Consider the following 18792-nt stretch of genomic DNA (forward strand, 5'->3'; position numbering starts at 1 on the left):
CCGATGGACCGCAGGAGCCGTACGCAAACAGCAAGCAAGGCCCTGTAGTAATAAAGGATAAGACACTGCTTAACTGTATTTCAAAGCTCTGCATGTTTGGTCCTCTTTATAAATGACTCTTTATCATTTATGACCCCCTGCTAAAATACTAAGTGTTTATCTGGATGATGGAGATGGTCTGAGCTCGCACCATTCTTCCACCCGCGTTCGCCGCGCGCGATTTTGTCCTTGCTGCCTGCCGGCTGTGTTGAGTGACACTCTTCTCTTCTTGGATTTGCAGAAACTTAAACACACAGAGAGCGACAAGCTGCAGGTGCAAATTCAGGCCTACTTGGATAACGTTTTTGATGTGGGAGCTTTGCTTGAGGATGCTGAAACCAAGAATGCTGCCTTGGAAAGAGTTGAAGAACTGGAAGAAAATATTTCTCACGTTAGTACGAAACCGAAGTCCCCTTTGTCTTTGAAGTCGTTCAGAGGCTGCTGTTTGAGCTTGCACGTTAATGCTTTGGGATTGCCAGTTTCTTTCGGGATATGAAAGTACAGGCTTAGCCGGGGTAGAGCTTCTGGGGTGAGGAGTATTTGCTTGAAAGAAGCCTGTGGACTACTGTGCTGCTCTTCTTTATGGGGAAATAATCAGGTACTTGGCATGTGAAGAAATTCTGGAAATCTCAGACAGGTAAATTTGCCGAGTGCTTTCTTTGTGGACCTTGTGTTGCTGTTTCCTCAGCTGGGAAATTACACTGCGTATTTTTATTTTTGAAAAATTCCACTTCTAGTTTTCTTTACTTTTTTAAATTGTAGATATGCTTTTAAATTAACAGGAGTGGGCATGGCTAGACACTTCTCCTTTTTATGAATTAACTTAGCATCATTCATGTTGAGAGCGGAATGATGTCAGGTATTGATTTCGTTGCAGTTCCTTCGTTGGGACTGTGTGCTTTTATTAACATACAGAAACCTAGTAAAGTTACAGTACGAGCTATATTTTTGAACCTCATATTCGCATATTTTAGTTATTGGGTGCACCACTTGCTGCAATGTTTTGTTCCTAAGCTATTTATTGACCAGATGAGAAAATATGCCACCCTGTCCTTTTATTTACTACCCCATCTGACATGACCCCCAGGTTGTCCTCTGTTTGCTGAGGTAGAGGAACGTAAAGGGACAGGATCGCCGCGTTTGCTGGGCCTCGATACGCAGTTTCTGTGTACACCGAGGAGCAGTTTGGTCCGTGCTGCCTGCCTGAGCACTCACATGGCCATTCCTGTAGTGCTCGAGTGCCTCGATAGCATCAGTTTATCCTTGGAAAGCCTTTGCGAGCTGGAAAGGATTATCCCCACCGTTATTCAGGTGGCCAGCGGAAGCAAAGGACAGTGAAGTGATTAGTTAGTGGAAACCAGCTCTTCAGGCTTAAGCGTGAGATTAGCTCTCATTCTTAGCAGAAGGCCACGCATTGCTGTTCTTAAAATATTCGGGAAGTGAGGCTTACATGTGAAAAGAAAATCACGGAATGCACTGGAAAAACACTAATTAGGAAGTGTCACCAGGAAGCTACTGATGAGACGGGCATGGAAATACGGTGAGAGTGAAGGACCTGCAGAAGAAAGCTACGTCGCCGGGGCTGCCCCGGCCGGGCGGCCTCCGCTCGACGTCGGAGCGGTTCTCCTGGTGAGACCTCCACGTCGCGTCGAACGCCATCAGGGCCCAGCTTTGCGTGTTTGGCGCTTATTGATTTAAATAGTTTCTGAGTTTTCAGTTTCAGCTGAACTGCGGTTCCAGATGGAATCACTTGGCGCGCTGCGCCTCTGTAAAGAGTTATCTTATGAACTGGAAGAACTAATTTACATATAAATTGCAAATTCCTGAGCAATACAGTGCAAATAAATAGAGCCGATAAACGTTCCATACCATAAAAGCACAGCTCCGTCCTGTGCAGCTCCCAGCACTGCACCAAGTACGCGGACAGCAGAAGGAGGCTGCCGAGGCTTGGCCTGCTGCGGCGGGGGGCGTTGGAAATCCCCGAGCAGCAGGACGTGCCCGATGCCGGGCGGATAACGCACCTGGCTCTCTCAAATCACGTTGCGAGCGTCCCAGGGGGAAGGGCTCAGTACCGAGGACTGCGAAATCGCACTGCTCAGATAGTCGCTGTTTGCTTGCAGCTTTTCTGTGCCATATGCTCTTGGTGTCGATTACTTTCATCCAGAAAATATGGCTTGACTGTTTAAAATGAAAATAGTTTCCACATTTAAAAAATTCATAACAGGGTCATTCTGTTCCCACTTCTGTATGACTTTCACTTATTCTAAGTGTGTTCTCAAAGGAACTCACTATACAGTATATAGTCCTATGAGGTGCTCTTCTGCTAAGAAAAGTGATTTAGTGAAAATGGCAGAGTTTGCTTAACAGATCTACTCCTTTTAGGTGTTTAGAAACTTAATGGTTTACTTCTGTGGCAAATTTTAAACTACTGACTTCCAATCTGCTGTTATATAGACTAGACTCATCCCCGGAGTATTGACAGACTCTTCTGTCATGCACTGACGGAAATATTAATACTAGAATTGCGGGAGTTTTATCTCACAATGCGCAGAACGCAGCAGCCAGGCCCACCTCGCCGCCTCTGCAGCCTCACCGGAGCCGGAGCAACGGGTGCCGATGGGGAACGCCAACGAGAGCAGAGCGTGGCTTTCAGATCGCACGCGGCGGCGGCTGGCCAAAACTAAAAATTAAAAATAATCAAAAGACTGTAGAAAAATGAACAGAAAACAAACTCTTTCCTTTATCCGTTACCAGTTAAATTAGCCTCATTGTGAGAGGTGATATTTAAGCCCTGCTATTTTGGCATCTGTTGACTTTGCAACACTGCCATTGTGGTATTCTGTGATTTTGGGGGTTTTGAATGGGACTTAGGCATATGCAAAATGATTACATTTTAAGTGCTTTATTGGAGAGTGGGCTCTTATCAGGACCTGTCCATAGCTGCAGTTTGGCCCAGAGTTGCCTGCCAGTCGTAGCTGAAAGATCCCACTCACAGTGACCAGCCCTTCGGCAGGGCTCCCCCCACCCAGGGACCCTGCGCAGAAGCCTTTGCTCTTTCTAAAGACACTTCAGGATTTGGTGGTATATCAATAATTTATGCATATCGTAAGCTATTATTATCCATTATATAATCTATTTCTCTTTCGAATGATAGTTATCTGAAAAACTCCAAGATACGGAGAACGAAGCTATGGCAAAGATTGTGGAACTGGAAAAACAACTTATGCAGAGAAACAAAGAACTGGATGTGATTCGGGTAAGTGCGATGGTAAAATTCTGGCTACGTGCAACGTTTCAGCAGAGGGATCTCCAGCGCATTCTGTGTTTGGTAGAGAGCGAATGTTTTAAATGGGCTGAGCTGTTTCTGTTAGCTTTCCAGGATAGATTTCAAATAGAATTATTTGTGTGCGCGCTGAAAAATTGACATTTCACTCTCTGAATGCACGAGCAAATCAGTGAACTAGATAGCTACATCCTATCACTGAGGACTGTGATGATTCCTGTTTGGAGTATTGCACGTGCAGTTGGTTGTGCAGGAGAGTTAGAGGTGGACTGGAGTCTTTTATAATTTGTCTGCACAGCAGGAATAAGAGAGCAAGTGCCTTGTGTCGATACTGTCAAGCTCAGCCTGCTTCCCATACACAATCCAGACTCCTTCCTTCTTGGTGTACAATTTTAGTAACACAAATTATTAATATAATATTAATTAACTTTAGCCCAAATGTTGTCCCAAAGTGTGGCTGCTTCTAGGGTTCCTTCTTCTGAAAGTCTGCCCGGGATACTCGCAGGAACAATCTCTCCCCCCGATTAGGAGCTCTGATCCTGCTCCTCTTTATGGACCAACATCTGCTCGCAGGCAGAGCAAACAGCAAGACATCAGGTAGCCTGTGTTAAAAGTAAAAATCTAGGTAGCACACCTATGTTATATATTTAAGATTAGCATAATGGGAGATATTATAAAAAAGTGATGATAAAAATTCTACGTTCCTGGGAGTCGGTGCCCGCAGATGAGATTTCTCATAGGACTCATTACTGCACACAGCCTTACCGCTACCGTGGGAAAACTGCAAAATGAATTCTTCCTCACAAATGAAGATACGTGGTTTGCATCAGAGCTCATATCTGGATAATGACTGGGCACAGTGCGCAATCCAGTGTCAAGCTGTTCTTCTGTTTCTAGTATTGGTATTCTGGTTTTTTGAATACAAGTAAAAATTAGTTGTTTTTGTGGCATTCTTAGGAAATCTACAAAGATGCAAATACCCAGGTTCATACACTGAGAAAAATGGTCAAAGAAAAAGAGGAAGCCATCCAGAGACAGTCAACGCTGGAGAAAAAGATCCATGAACTGGAAAAGCAGGGGACCATTAAAATCCAGAAGAAAGGTGATGGGGACATCTCCATTCTCCCTGTGGCTCTGGCTTCTGGTGTGTTGCCAGCAGGGTCAGAAGCCGTGGCTGGCGCATGTGTTGGACCAGGCGCTGGAGCTGCATCTTCAGTACCGTTGCCACCACCTCCACCGCCATTACCAGCCTTAGCAGCAGCGCCCGAGGCAGGTAAGGAGCATTCAGTCCCGTGACGTGAGCCGGCTGGGAGCTGGTGGCAATATTCATTGTGCCTGCAGTCAGTCACGCTGCCCTTAGACTGACAAAAACACCATGGACCGTCCATGGCAGCCTACAGCAGCCGAGGATGCTGAGCCCCCCAGCTGTGGTTGCACTCCCAGTCATTGGGTGGCTCCCAGGTTTGTCTGAGCCATTTCTGAGTGCTTCAGTTGTCCAAAAAAATACTAGCTTCTTTCATTAGGATCGTTTCCTGCTGGGTTAACACACCGAAGTTGTTTGGCGAAGGGTCCAACAAATGCTTGAGCCAGTACAGTGGTGGAGAAGAGTAGACATAGCTGGGGACAAGGAGGGTGGCGGGACCATGGCAGTCCATGAGACTGGCTTAAACTGCCGTCGGACTGCAGCCATAGTTATTACACAACTGTGCGATGAGTCTGGGATGGTTCATGGGTCCAGTTTTGCACCCAAAAGTGGGTTGTGAACCCAGACCCAGGAAAGGGAGATGTTTCTGTGGACGCCGGTGGAGTGTGCACGGGAAGGCAGAGCTGCCGTGCGCCCTGCGGCTGGCCGGCTTAGATGAGTGCAGTTCTCCCGGGGGTGGTGAGCCCGCTCCAGCACACGCCATCTGGGGATCCCTTCACCCAGGGAGCCTGCTGGTCCCTGCCGTGAATTTTTCTGCGGCTGCTTGTGGTGTTTTCATTGATGTTCCCTGGTGATACCTCTTCTCTCCTTCATTCCGTAGTGCAAAATGGTCCTGTGACGGTGCCGATGCCACCTCCGCCCCCGCCTCCGCCGCCACCTCCACCACCACCACCACCACCTCCTCTCCCAGGTCCAGCTCTGGAGACAGCTCCCGCGGCCCCGCTGCCACCACCACCCCCGCCGTCGGCACCCCCCTTGCCGGGAACTGCCTCTCCCACTGTGGTTTTCAACTCAGGACTTGCAGGTAAAATGAACTGCTCATCTCATGGGCACTGTGTGGATTGGTTGCGAAGGGAAGCAAAGGCAAGGTGAGGACACCTTGTCTGGAGGGAACAGCATACCGAGATGTGACTCTTTTTTACATTTAGCTACCTAAACAATACCCATTATTTCTTATACATAGCAGGAGTTAAAAAATGAAAGACCATTTATTTGATAAATGGTTTTGGTTTGGTCTACAAGAGATAGCTTCTTCAGTGAAACTGAAGCTTTTTCCAGAAATATTTTTCTAACATGATCATTTATGGCTTTAGACGAAAGAAAAAAATGGTTTTGAAAACCCCCCAAAGTTTCATGGTTTTGATTTCTTTTGAGAATATGATGAAGAAATATCTGAGCAAGGAATGGTAAACTTCTTGTTGTAATTTTTTGGAAGGAAGAAACATTTCCTGACCAGCTTTAATCGTTTTTTTATGCACTCTTTCTCACAGACCAAGTACCTCAGGCAGCAAGTGAGTGTTAGTTGGTATCGCACCCCTTGTCTCTCAGGACATCTCAAGAGCACGTCATGATCTCAGAGAGAGAGATTGAGAAGCTCTGATTAATAACTTTTTTTTGAAAACTGGTTAAGTATTCCAGCCTTTAGATGTTTCTCTGATAGAGAAAACCATCATGGAACTAGTGGGTGACAGGGTGTATTAAAGAAAAAAAAAAAAAAAGAGGACAAAAGCCCAGAGAGAGTTGAGGTTACAGGTTATTCTCTCCCTGGTGGGTTTTGAAAAATAGCATGCTGGTCCCATGGTACCTGAGGTGTAGTGTTCATTTGGCAGCACATCTTCTGGGAGAGCAGATCAGAAGGCTCACAAATATACGTTGCCTTTCACCTTTGATTCGCTTTAGCTAGTCCAATATTCAGCCTTTCTCCTGTGCTGGTGAAGGAGCAGGTTGGCCTGGGAGGGATCCTGTCATAGAGATGGCATTGCATCCCTGTGTCAGCCAGTTTTCCTGGAGGACCTCCACTCTACCTCTTTTCTTTTTCAATCTGTAGCCATTGGCTTGATTTTGTCATTAGATGCCTGGAGAGCTAGCGTGCAGCTGACCTGCTCCATCTCCGTATCAATGGACAGAGATGGTCCCCACCAGTTGGTATCTCTCCGCCCGAGATGGTCTTTCTCCGGCTGCTATTGCTTCCTTTGAGTCCGGTGTGAGTCCAGGAATACACATCACGCTACCGCGTGGCCCATTCAAAGCCAGGCTTTCCCCTGAGCGGAGCTCCTTTGTGAGGCCCTCTGAAGTTCTCCGGCGTGTGGTGCCAGTTCCTGCTGCATTGCTGGGAGATTTTCATCAGAAAGGTTTAAAACGTTCTTCCGGTTTCTGCTGCCAGGTTCGAACCCTGCAGGAGATGTTGGCGCTGAATGCGTCACACTGCAGACAGTTAAAAACCCCGCGCAGGGGCTGGAGGTTACCCAGAGTTGCTCAGAGGTGCCTTTCATGGGAAGAAGCAAAGCCGAGGGCCGGTGGCACATTCGGTGTGGCTGCAGTGGTGACTGCCGAGCCGCCGGGGGCACGGACGTTTGCCCCTGCCGTGGCAGGGACCATTGATTTCTTTGGGCTGCTTCCCCTGCCGTTCCCGTAGAAAATCTCGGCAGGGGAGAGTTCCCCAAGGCGAACGCTGTTGCCTCCCCTCCCATCTCTGTTCATACACGTTTCGCTGACTTTGGGGTGACCCTCGTGTTGGTTATGCCGCTGTCTGCCACCGAGCGAGGTAATCGTCTCCGTTCTTTTGAGTACAGCGGCGAGAAATCTCAATTTACCTTGGTGTAAATCACCCGGAGAAGCAGGGGGTTCTGCAGCAAGCTACTTCGACGCTGTGCTAGCTGACGTCTTTGCGTTTTTGGGGACCGGAGTAGGGGAGCAAGCCGTCCTCGGCCGGCGCGGCGCAGCCCGCTGGGCGGCAGGCGCGGAGCCGGGGTGGCCGCGAGCTGGGCTGGGGCTCCCGCGGAGGCCGGCTCGGAGCCGTCTGCCGAAGGGCACTTAGGTGGCGGATGGTCCTTTGCTCTTAAATGGGTTAGAGAACGGAGGGAAAGCGAAAGCGCCTTTTCTTGGTAACGCGCCTATGTAGAAGGTAGCGTTTCTCAGGGCAGGCGTCCTCTGGGACCGGGCCGGACTCGGCGCGGTGATGAATTGTGCTGCTCTAACCATCACTAACGTTTTTCTCTTTGTTCTTTCTGCTTCCTGGTAAGACGGGCCCATCAAGCTCTTCTGTAGGTTCCTTCCTGCTAAGTATTTAATTCCTTTCCCGCGTTTCCCGCTCGGTGCCTGTGTGCTGTGACGTTCCGTGTCTGCGCGGGGCCTGCTGCTAACTTGCCGGAAGCGTCGGCGGGCGGACGGAGAGGCTGGGCAGGGGCCGCTGGGGAGGGCGGGTGCGTGCGCTACCCCCGGCTCTGTGGATGCTGCCGGCCAGGGGCGTCGGGCACCCGTCAGGTGCACCCGAGTCGGCAAAGCAGTTCGGCAAGTAATTCAGAGGCGCTGTTTCTTGCGAGCCGTTCTGAAGCCGCGCTCTTAAAACCACTCAAAAATGGAGCGGCTGGAGGTGCCCTCTGTCCTCGGGGGCCGCCCGCTCTCCGCCTTGCCGTCCGCCCCTCCGAGACGTCGCCGTGCCCGCGGTCGCCCTGTCCCCCTTACAGGGAATGGGCTTTTTGCAATGGTTGGATTAGCTGCTGCGGGAACTGGGCACATGATGCAGTTACCTTCCTTTTCTCTCCTTAAATAGTGCAGGAACAGTTAATAAGCTATTCTAATATATGCGCTAGTTGAAAATGTTGTTTCATGGGTGTTTGCACCTTGGGAAAAAACTATTTCTTTTCTTATGCTAAGAATTATTTCGAAGTAACCACCTTAACAAAACAGAGAGTGAACCTGTGGTTAGTTTAGATTCACAGGAATTGGTCACCTGTGTTCGTGTTTCCCAACTGGATGAATGTAATTCTCCAAATACACAGACTTTCCAGTTTAATAGTGCGTGTGTGTTCCCTGTTATTCACTTACAGTTCTTTGTTTCAAACAAATGCTCTTGCCAGTAATTTATTCTTTAGAAGGTCCCTGCAAAATGAGCACGAGCCCGAAAGGCACATGAACACACAAGTGAATTCTTGGTTTAAAAACCGAATGACAAAGTGAGAGAAATGTTTTCAGCATTTGCCCAGCTCCCGTGCACAAGAAGGGAGTGTTCCTTGAAATGAAGGTCTCTATCCTGGAAAAACAGTACATACAAAATCATCCGGGGAAGGTAAAATGATTATTTGCTCAAGTGCTTTGCGACCTGGGAAACTGGCCATCATCTGAACTGAGGGAAAAAATGTAGCCCCTGTGCATAGCATCAAAAAATTAGCAAGGTGCCTCCTGCTACAGGAGGGGCTAGGCAGGAATCAGGACCTCTTTCATGGAGCAAACAGGAATTGAAATAAGTCGAGCACAAGCCATCCTCAGCTGTGGGCAAAGGTGCCCCGTGCTGCGGCGAGCCAGGGCCAGCGGCCTTGGAGCTGCTCCCGAGGTTGGCGGCAGCAGCAGGGCTGCCCCTGCGGGCGGTCTGCAGCCTGAGCGGCATTTTCTGCCAGCACTGGAGAAGAAAAACCAGGGTTTCTGTTTCCTGCTTGCAGCCTGGAAAGAAATAGTTTATTTTTAAAATGATTTTGGAGTAACCACATTAATTGATCACATTAATGAACATCCCAATTTTGTAGCAACTAACTTTTTGTTTGCCTACGAAGAGGCGAGAAATTATTCGTATACCTCCTAGATCAGTGAGAAACTGGAAGAGAGAAAGGTTGTTTTCCTTGCTCCAACCTTAGCTCGTTACTCTGTTCACTGATTAATGCAAATAATCAGTCCTTGCCTTCTGTAGCTTCTCTGTAAGTTATTAAAAGACTTGCCGGTTCTGCACAGCCCGAGGAGATCAAGCCCATTATTTCAAGGGTGTTAAAGCGAAAGTGTGCTGAAACCCGCTGAAACCCCTTTTGCATTAAAAGACCAGCTTGGGCCTGGTGGGAAGTAGCTTTGCCCCGCAGCCACATGCGGGGAGGGACTGCACCCCTGTACCCAAACCCTTGGAAAGGGGATTTTTGTTCTTCTCATCACCTATCCTGGGCCGAATTTTTGCAAGGCTGCCCGCAACCCGTCCCTCCCTCGGTGCCGGCTAATGCAAAGGTACCGTCAGCGGCAGCCCGAGCGCCCCGTGGGCCCCGCACGGCACCCGCACCCTGCGGTGCCATCTGCAGCCAGCGGCGCGGAGTGAAATTCAGCCGTTTCGTCCATTTTCTGTAGTTTTTAAAAATAGCCTGGGCTTTTAAACCGGCTCAGACAACATGTGGTAATAAAGTAATAACACATTTCCTTTTGCGAGGTTTTCACAGCCTCTGGCTTTCGGTCCAGCTGTGTGAATGCCGGGCCTGAAGCAGCGCGACGGCTGGATAAAGCCCCTCTCTGCCGTTCGCCTGTCGAGGCAGCAGGATCTTTGCAGGCTTTTCAGGGCGATAGTTTAGCTCTGGCCCGTTCTTCCTCCAGTGCTGAAATGCCCGACAGAAAGGCTGCGTTTGGGGCGCGCCGGGTGTTTTTCGGTTATTGGGGAGTTTGTCATTTCCCTCCCTCTGATGTCTTCAGCTGTGAAAATCAAGAAGCCGATCAAGACCAAGTTCCGCATGCCCGTCTTTAACTGGGTCGCCCTCAAGCCCAACCAGATCAACGGCACAGTCTTCAACGAAATCGATGACGAGAGGATCCTGGAGGTACGAGGGCCACGCGCTGGGCGTGCGTCGCGCGCGCGGACGGAGGGCTTTGCAGGGAGAGCTTGCAGCAACTGCTGGGACAGCCGGTGCCTGCGGTTGCCTCCGGGGCCCGGTGGGAAAGGTGTAGAGCCAGCACGAGTCTCGCTCGTAGGGCCTGGGGTGAGAGCTAGCTGGACAGTAGCTGGCAGCACTTGATTATAAAGTGTGCATACGTATCGTGTGCATTTCTTTAAAACCGATCAATATGGGGAAGGTTCATTTTTCCCAATCCTGTGGCTGTGGGCCAGGGAAGGGGGCCTGGAGAAGCAGCACAGAGGAGAACTGCGTGCTCCGCCTGGAACTCGGCTCCAGAGCCGGGCAGCTCGGGTTTTAACGCTTCTTGCAGGGAGGTGCGTCATTTTCTTCTCTTCTTAGGATTTGAATGTGGATGAATTTGAAGAAATATTCAAAACAAAAGCCCAAGGTCCGGCCATTGATCTTACTTCAAGCAAGCAAAAGATAACTCAGAAAGGGTCGAACAAAGTCACATTACTGGATGCAAACAGGGCCAAAAATCTTGCCATTACTTTAAGAAAAGCTGGAAAGACAGCAGATGAAATCTGCAAAGCTATTCACGTGTAAGTAAAACACTTGTCAGCAAAGAAATTTTATTTAAGATTTACTCTGCTTTTTGGTAAGTGGAATGGTTTTGAATTGGCAGTTGATGTAAATGTTTTTGCAGTTGGAGAAAACCCAAGCGTAAGGATGGAACCATTCTGAGTTCCCACAGATCAGATTCCCTTGTACTAAAATATGTTGACTTGCAGTTTTATGTCACTATATCACTATATAGGCTAAACAAATTAGCACTTCTTTTATTAGAGCAGCTAATTCATGTTTATCGCCAGTGTGCCATTGCGTACTGCGTCTCTGATTCTGTTTACTCAGTGCTTCTGTTCTAACAAACACTTAAAAGCAACAGGATCAGGAAAGGCAACTGTTTTCGTTTGCCGCATAAAGTGCAAGTTCTGTCCAAGTGCACTGGAAGCGTTTTGCATAGAATTAGGTTTATGTAATGACCCCGCAGTGCCAGACACAAATGTGATGCAGGTGTACACGAGGTACACAACAGCTCGCCACCGCACAGATGCAGCGTGGGGTTTTGCTGCTTCTCATCCTGCTGGTTGGGTTTCAGCTGCTTTAATCTTTGGGACCTGGTGACATGGTTCATCGCCCACCTGCTCCAGCAGTTCCTGGGACAGAGCACGGATGTACCTGCTTGTTAGAGCTCATCCTGACTTAATCCAGAGCAGTTAGTACCTGTGGCCACAACCAACGTCTGTCACTTCTCAGCAGAAGGATATCTTAAAAATTTGGATTTTAAGACAAATATTGCATTTAGCCTGATGAGAAGGGTGATCCAAACCTGCTGTCAGATTGATGCAGGTCCAGCCACTGAGGTTACAGGACTATGGCCCAACTGAATAAAACTGCTATTTGCTCCTCCCTGCTCCCCGTCTCGTTTAGCCAGGGGCGAGCTGCCATGGCCTGTCTCTGCAGGCAGCAGCTCCATCCCTGGCGTCATTAGGCAGTGGTAGCTTCTGCTTGGTCCTTTACTTTTCCGTCATTTAGTGTAGAGCCTTGTCATAACATCATTTTTTCTGGTTTGCTGTCCCTTAGGTTTGATCTGAAAACGTTGCCGGTGGATTTTGTTGAATGCCTGATGCGGTTCCTGCCCACCGAGAACGAAGTGAAAGTGCTGCGGCTCTACGAGCGGGAGAGGAAGCCCATCGAGAACCTCTCCGACGAAGACCGCTTCATGATGCAGTTCAGCAAGATCGAGAGGCTGATGCAGAAGATGACCATCATGGCGTTTATAGGCAACTTTGCAGAAAGCATCCAGATGCTGACCCCTGTGAGTGAGAGACGACCCCTCGAGGCGCCTCGACAATGCGTTAGATAGGGTGGGATTCAGGCGTCCCGGGTGTTTGGCCTCCTCACCGGATCTGCGATCTGCGTCGCAGGTGCAGCTTGCGTGGAGCAGGCTGGAGCCTCGCAGGACGCCACGCAGTGAAGTTCTTGCGGAGATAGACCAAGAAACAATTATACCAAAGGAAAGCAGATTTTCTAGCTGTTTTTGCGTAGGCATACTCTAGCTGTGCTGATTGCCCTAAGTCACGGTGAAGGCCCCAGTATGTATGACAAAGATGACACGAGTTATCCCAAATGATCCTGATGCTCTCTGTCACATGAGAGATTTGCTGGTGGCATCTCTGTGAGTTAAGTGGCTGCTTTCCAAAGCTGGCATATCGCGCTGTGCCTGCAATGTGTGTGCCCCTGGGGACTCAAATATCACAGGTGGGGCTTGTTTGACAGGTTGTACCTCAGAGTGCTCCTTATTGTCCTACTTCTTTACCCTTGTAGAAGTTTAAAACTGGTTTAAATGAAAATCTAGTTGTTTGCACCATCAGGGAGAACAATCATCAGTGCTATTGTCTGGGCTCTTTGAAGTGTGTCCCGTTCCGTCTGATCCATCTTTCACAGTCATAAGGGTTGAAATGTAAACACAGCTTTACTCAGCAACCCCTAAGTGTAGTAAATCCGCACTGCAAATGAATTATTTGAAATCCTGACCTGTCAGGGCAGGATAACATTGATGCCAGGGACCGCTGTATAGATCAGAAAGCAGAGCTGTTTGCAGAATGGCAGCGTTCAGAATTTAATTTTACACTTGCGTTTGACATGCATTAACCAAATCTCTTCCTCTATTTACCTGTAGCAACTTCACGCAATAATAGCTGCATCTGTCTCAATAAAGTCATCCCAAAAGCTTAAGAAAATACTGGAGGTAGGTCTGATTTTAGTTACATTGCATAGCTTAACCACATCCCCGGCTCATCCCCTTATGTGTACTGAGACTGTACCTGGGTGCTGACATAGAAACTTTCCGTTCAGGGGTATCTAAAGTGTCATGCATTTGTGCTGAAAATTAACGCTCTGCTCTGTTTCATTCCGGCAGATAATCTTGGCTCTGGGTAACTATATGAATAGCAGTAAACGAGGAGCTGTTTATGGATTTAAGCTGCAGAGTTTAGATCTGGTGAGTGAGGGGGCCGCCGTCGGGTGCTCGGAGGCCGCGCGTGTGCTGCCGCGATGCCGGGGCCGCGGGCTGCGCGTGTGCCCTCGCCCCGGCGGCTGCGAGAGCGGCCCCGCGGCCCTCCCTCCCAGGCGGAGGGACCCCGGGAAAGGCCAAGGAGCGGCTCAGTCACTTCGTCTGGAGCCCGCTGCGCCCTCACCCAGCGATCTCTTTGCCTTTTTTTCCCCAGCTCTTGGAAACAAAGTCAACAGACCGAAAACAAACGCTGTTGCACTATATTTCTAATGTTGTCAAAGAGAAGTACCAGCACGTGTCCCTCTTTTACAACGAGCTTCATTACGTGGAGAAGGCTGCCGCAGGTACTGTGAGCAGTGTTGCATCGGTGTCGTAGCCTGAGTACGTCTGTTAGGTCCTGGTGTGCTTTGTCACTCGAATCGTCCCAGAAATAGAGACAGATGGTTGAAATATGGGTAGCAATTAGGCCTGCCATGAAGCCAGGTTAGGAAAAGAGACCGAATTCTTTGTGTCAAAAGGTTGCTGGGAATAATGCAGGGTTGGGGGGGTCATTCCTGGCACCGGGCTGTTGCAGAGGTGACTCTCCTGTGCTTCTGCACTGGTTGTGGCAGTGTCGACGGTGCCGGTGGTGGACCACAGCACGTGTGCAGTGCGAGGGACTTTACGGTGCACCAGGTGTGTGCTGTGGGACACGGTGCCATGGCTGGGGGCATTTCTCAGTGAAGAACTGTTCATACTGGGGCTTCAGGCACTCTCGCACAGCAGGAACGATGCAGTGTTTTTGTTTATCCCGTAGTGTCTCTGGAAAATGTCCTCTTGGACGTGAAGGAGCTGCAGAGAGGCCTCGACCTGACGAAGCGAGAATACACCATGCATGACCACAACACAATGCTGAAGGAATTCATTCAGAACAATGAAGGAAAGCTAAAGAAACTGCAGGATGATGCAAAAATAGCCCAGGTATTTTTTATTCTCTGTGTTTGGCCAGGGAACTTTAACAGCAAAGAGAAGAAACTCGGTGCACAGAGGATGCCTTCTGCTAAAGCTGATGCAGGCTTCAGAAGGCTGTGGGTTGGATGAGGAGATAGCGAATCTTCAGGGTTCTCTTCTGTTTTGGCTTAAAAGTGTGAAATATTCCATTACTTGTGGGACAAGATTTGTTGGTCTGACGTGGTACAGAAAGACCCTGTTCCTCGATGTTACCCCTCACACATACGGATCACCCTCTGTCCTCCCCCTCACGGTGAGACCGAGTGTGGGTACATTTGCTTGCGCTAGTATTTTCCTAGCGTTTTGTTCCTCTAGCCTCAGGTTTGTCCCCCTTCTGTGAGCCTGGGGATAACCCCGCAGATGCTCTCCGCAGACAAGCGTTTGGATCCGGCTCCGTGACACAAACCCTCAGGCTCCCTTTTGGGGGCAGGCTTCTGCCCCCAGGGAATTACAAGGCGCTGGCACGTCACCGCAAAGCGCCTGCGGTTGTATGCGCAGCAGCGAGGGGAAGGTGCAGAAATTTTGCATATTTGTTCCTGAGTTCAGCTGGTAGACGTAGGTGTGCAGGTGTCAGTCAAGGGCTTCACACAGAGGAAATCCAGACCCTTTACACTGACTGCTGCAGTAATGGTGGCGAGTTTATCTTGAAATACGTGCTTTTTGTAGGATGCCTTTGATGATGCTGTGAAATACTTCGGGGAGAATCCCAAGACAACACCCCCCTCCGTCTTTTTCCCAGTGTTTGTCCGATTTGTGAAAGCCTACAAGGTAAACACAAAAATCCTCCTCTTCTCTTGCCTTTCAAACATGGTTAGGTACCAAACGTGGCTCAGCGTTTGCTACAAAACAGCCGATGGCTCCCTCTGGCTTTGATACCATGGTGCAATGTGAGACATCACAGATGGGCAGGGCAGCCCAACCAGCCCAGGGCAGCACAAGTAGCTGCTTGGAGATTATTTTCAGGGCTGAAAGACCCTGCGGCTGCCTGGGATGCTGCAGGGATCTGCAGAACTCCAACCTCCAGGAGGTTTTACCCTTAGTATGAGTATTGGGGGATTGGGAGAGGATGGATTATATGACCTGTGAAGGTCTCTCTCAGCCCTTTTTAGAGGGAGCTGTATTGCTATGCTCTAAACTTGCTTCCTTGGAAAGCCTGGTGGTAGCAAGAGATAGCGCTATTTATTTGTAATGTTCAGATTCCCTGTGTCTGTAGCAATTTGAAGCTATAACCTCTATTTTTTGTGATAAACAGCAAGCAGAAGAAGAGAATGAGTTGAGAAAAAAGCAGGAACAGGCCTTAATGGAAAAACTTATGGAACAAGAAGCACTGATGGAACAACAGGACCAAAAGGTACAAAACTGATATGTGTTATAGGCACGAGCCCTCGTGTTCATGACTTTTTCCTGACCATTCAGAAACCTCAGCTCAGTATAAGAACTTCAGAATTCTAGTTGCCCAGAAGTACGGTCTCTGGAAGTTTTCTTCTTATGGAGGGAAAAAACCCCAAAGCCTTCAAATAGGTGGTCAGTGCTCTTGATCTGTCAGTTCTGAAAGAAGAGTGCGTGGGTCTGCTACTAGCCGGTTTGCAAAATTCAGAAAAGTCAAATAGAGAGAAAGTACAGAGTCATCGAGTCTGCATGGCTATGAGCTAACTTTTGTTCTGCTCTGGCCTTGTATCTTCCTGAGATATTGTCTATGTTCAGTATTCAGAACCCACCATCGTAAGTGTCCTCCCCAGAACCTGCCCTGGTATAGCACGACAGAGGGCCCAAGCCCCAAACTACCCTTTTATAGGAATTTTCCTAGCATGTTGCTTTCTGAGCTAATGCTTTAGATTTGCTAGAAGAAGTTGCCCATGGCTCCAAGACAGCCACTTTGTCCTTGATTGGTGCTGCGTCCTGCAGCTCCTGTTGCTAGCAGGGATCCTTAATCCTAGCCTTGCTTTTCCTTGGGAAGGGAAAGCATGTTCTTCTAGTTCGGGAATGCTTTTCAGAGGCAAAAGCTTGGCGTTTCAGCCCGAAGTGATGAGAAGTAAAGGCTAGGAAGTAAATTACAAATATAAGAAAGAAAACCAGCTTGGCAGCCAGGTTAACTTGTGACTTTGGCCTTCCTCTCCATGGGATGTGAGCTAGTCGCATGCTTGTGTTTTCCTGATCTCACAAAATTGGGCAGAAAACTGGCAGTTACTGTTGAATGCTGCAGGTGGGATCACCTGGTGTTTCAAACATTCAGGAAAAGAGAAGCGCGGTAATTGGAGGTCAGGCCTCACAGATCCTGTTGTTGTTCGCTTCCAGTCTCCTTCACATAAAACGAAGAGACAGCAGCAAGAGCTAATTGCAGAGCTCAGGCGGCGGCAAGTCAAGGATAATAGACATGTGTACGAGGGGAAGGATGGTGCCATCGAAGATATTATCACAGGTAAACACATTTTGTTCCACGATCTCGGAGCCTGTTTCACACAAGATAAAAATGTTTATCTGCATAGTAGCTATCGTAAGCGCGTTACATGCTTCTTAAAAAGTGCCACTCAGATATGGCTTAGGAAATTGTTTATATGATGTGAATTGAGTATAGAAACTTTTGCTAAGAGTACGTGACAAGCACAACCCAGTAAGCTGCCTGCACACGTCCCTTTTCAATGCCATACAAGCGCAGACCTTGGAGACCCGCACGCTGTTTCGTAGTTCTTCTCTTTCAGCATGTTGTTGTGACACATTCGGTCCCTGATGTAAAGAGTAGCCAGTTCAGTGCCTGATCTCAGCCGATGCTCTGGCGGGGGTATGCATGCCACGCAGGTCTTTCCCCAGAAATCTTTTTTTCCCGGAGACAGAATGAATGACGGATGTTTAACATTATTAAGAGCCTACATTTTCATTAAAATGTACTAACAGTAATTGCACCACATTATTGCATAGTTGCAGCAAATCATTTAGTCAAACCTGAATGATTTATGACCCTAAGTTGCTCCTGGTTTTACTGCTTTTCAGTTTGGTAGACAGTCTGCACTGATCACCAAGCTAAGATTGGAGGGAGAGGCCCGTTGTTGTAGCCGGAGATAATCGGGGCGTTGCATGCAAACACTCACTGCTGTCTTCTCAATCCCAGTTCGTTTAGGAGTCAAGTCGTTTTTATGCATGGAGCTGCTCTGACTGTGGTACTTTTATTTTAGTGCATTTCCTTCACCTGTGGTGTGGAAGGAACAAGATTTTAGCACTTTGATAGCTTTAGGGTCATTTATTTTCATTATTCAGAGCTCAAGAAAGGCCTTTGGGCAGGATTCCCTTGGCTATACTTCTCATGAAGGTTTTTCACACCATTTTTTTCTGCGGGAGGGGAGAACTGTTCTACCACTTGGTGAAGAAAGCCAGGGAATTTTTGCCCTGCTAGATGACAGGGTTGAAATGCTTTTGCTGAAACTTTCACAACCTTGATTAATAGCTTCCTGAGATAATATTCTTTATTTAAGGGGCAGAGTCGCTATGATATCTAATGTGTTACGGCTTCTGCAGCTCCTTCAGACTCCTGGCAGCTTGTATAATTCTGTAAATTGTGTTCTCCTCCTCGAAGGGAGAGAGAAGCTGTGTGTGAGAGAAGACAATCCCCATGCAAACAGCAGGCCAGTGCAGGAAGTGCCAGACTGAAATAACCTAAACATTTCCTCTGCTCGTGTGCCTAGGATTTCCTACCATGGGGGTGTCTCTGATGGCCTAGAGACAGATAAAAAGAAAAGTTAGGCACAGAGTCAGGTAGAAACTAGTTCACTTGAATACGGCCCATAAGGTCTATATCAATGGCAGGGAAATACTCAGTCAAAAATGTCATTTTAAAATTGATGGAGCCTCTTCAGAGGCAGAGGAAAGCTCTGCAGACCTGGAACAGGCCACTGTCTAACAACATACTCTTTTCTGGAGCAGATTTAGCCTTTCAAAACCATTGAACACTATGTAGTATAAAAAAATAGGTGTTCAAAGACTTAAAACTGCCTCGTCCCCAAAGCCTTGCAAATTGTAGTGTGATTAGACAACAGATTGGAATATGTAAAACCGCCCCTGGATGTCCTTCACCAAGCACTAACAATGTACTAATGCAACGGATCTCTGCTTCTTACTGTGCTCTGTTTGTCTTGTTTGGCTGTTATTTTCCATGCAGTGCTGAAGACTGTGCCCTTTACAGCTCGAACCGCCAAGCGTGGCTCTCGGTTTTTCTGCGAACCTGTTCTCACTGAGGAATTCCATTATTAAACTATTCCTCTTTCACATCTGATGCTCTTAGAAACAAACAAGGTTGCTGTAGAGTTTTGACACTTCTCCATTTGTACGGATCTCAGCCAGGATCATGTGAATGTTGAATGTATAGTAATGTCCGGTGTCCCCTTGAAGTTGTATTTTATGTCACCTTTGT

At 48.3% G+C, this 18792-nt stretch overlaps 1 protein-coding gene across 1 annotated transcript in view; it reads left to right on the forward strand.

The window, feature by feature from the left end:
• The window catches only part of FMNL2 (formin like 2), an 84718-nt gene that overhangs the window by 62529 nt on the left and 3397 nt on the right, over positions 1–18792 (forward strand). The window contains exons 14-27 of the mRNA XM_026058257.1: positions 281–430; positions 3194–3295; positions 4280–4595; positions 5347–5550; positions 10185–10309; positions 10724–10926; positions 11969–12203; positions 13068–13136; positions 13308–13388; positions 13615–13744; positions 14197–14360; positions 15057–15158; positions 15643–15741; positions 16686–16809. Coding sequence (XP_025914042.1) covers positions 281–430; positions 3194–3295; positions 4280–4595; positions 5347–5550; positions 10185–10309; positions 10724–10926; positions 11969–12203; positions 13068–13136; positions 13308–13388; positions 13615–13744; positions 14197–14360; positions 15057–15158; positions 15643–15741; positions 16686–16809 — 2104 coding nt within the window. The remainder of the gene's footprint in view (positions 1–280; positions 431–3193; positions 3296–4279; positions 4596–5346; positions 5551–10184; positions 10310–10723; positions 10927–11968; positions 12204–13067; positions 13137–13307; positions 13389–13614; positions 13745–14196; positions 14361–15056; positions 15159–15642; positions 15742–16685; positions 16810–18792) is intronic.

This window comes from Apteryx rowi, unplaced genomic scaffold (genome assembly GCF_003343035.1).
Source record: "Apteryx rowi isolate R43461 unplaced genomic scaffold, aptRow1 scaffold_145, whole genome shotgun sequence".
In the NCBI taxonomy this organism is placed as follows: Eukaryota; Metazoa; Chordata; class Aves; order Apterygiformes; family Apterygidae; genus Apteryx; species Apteryx rowi.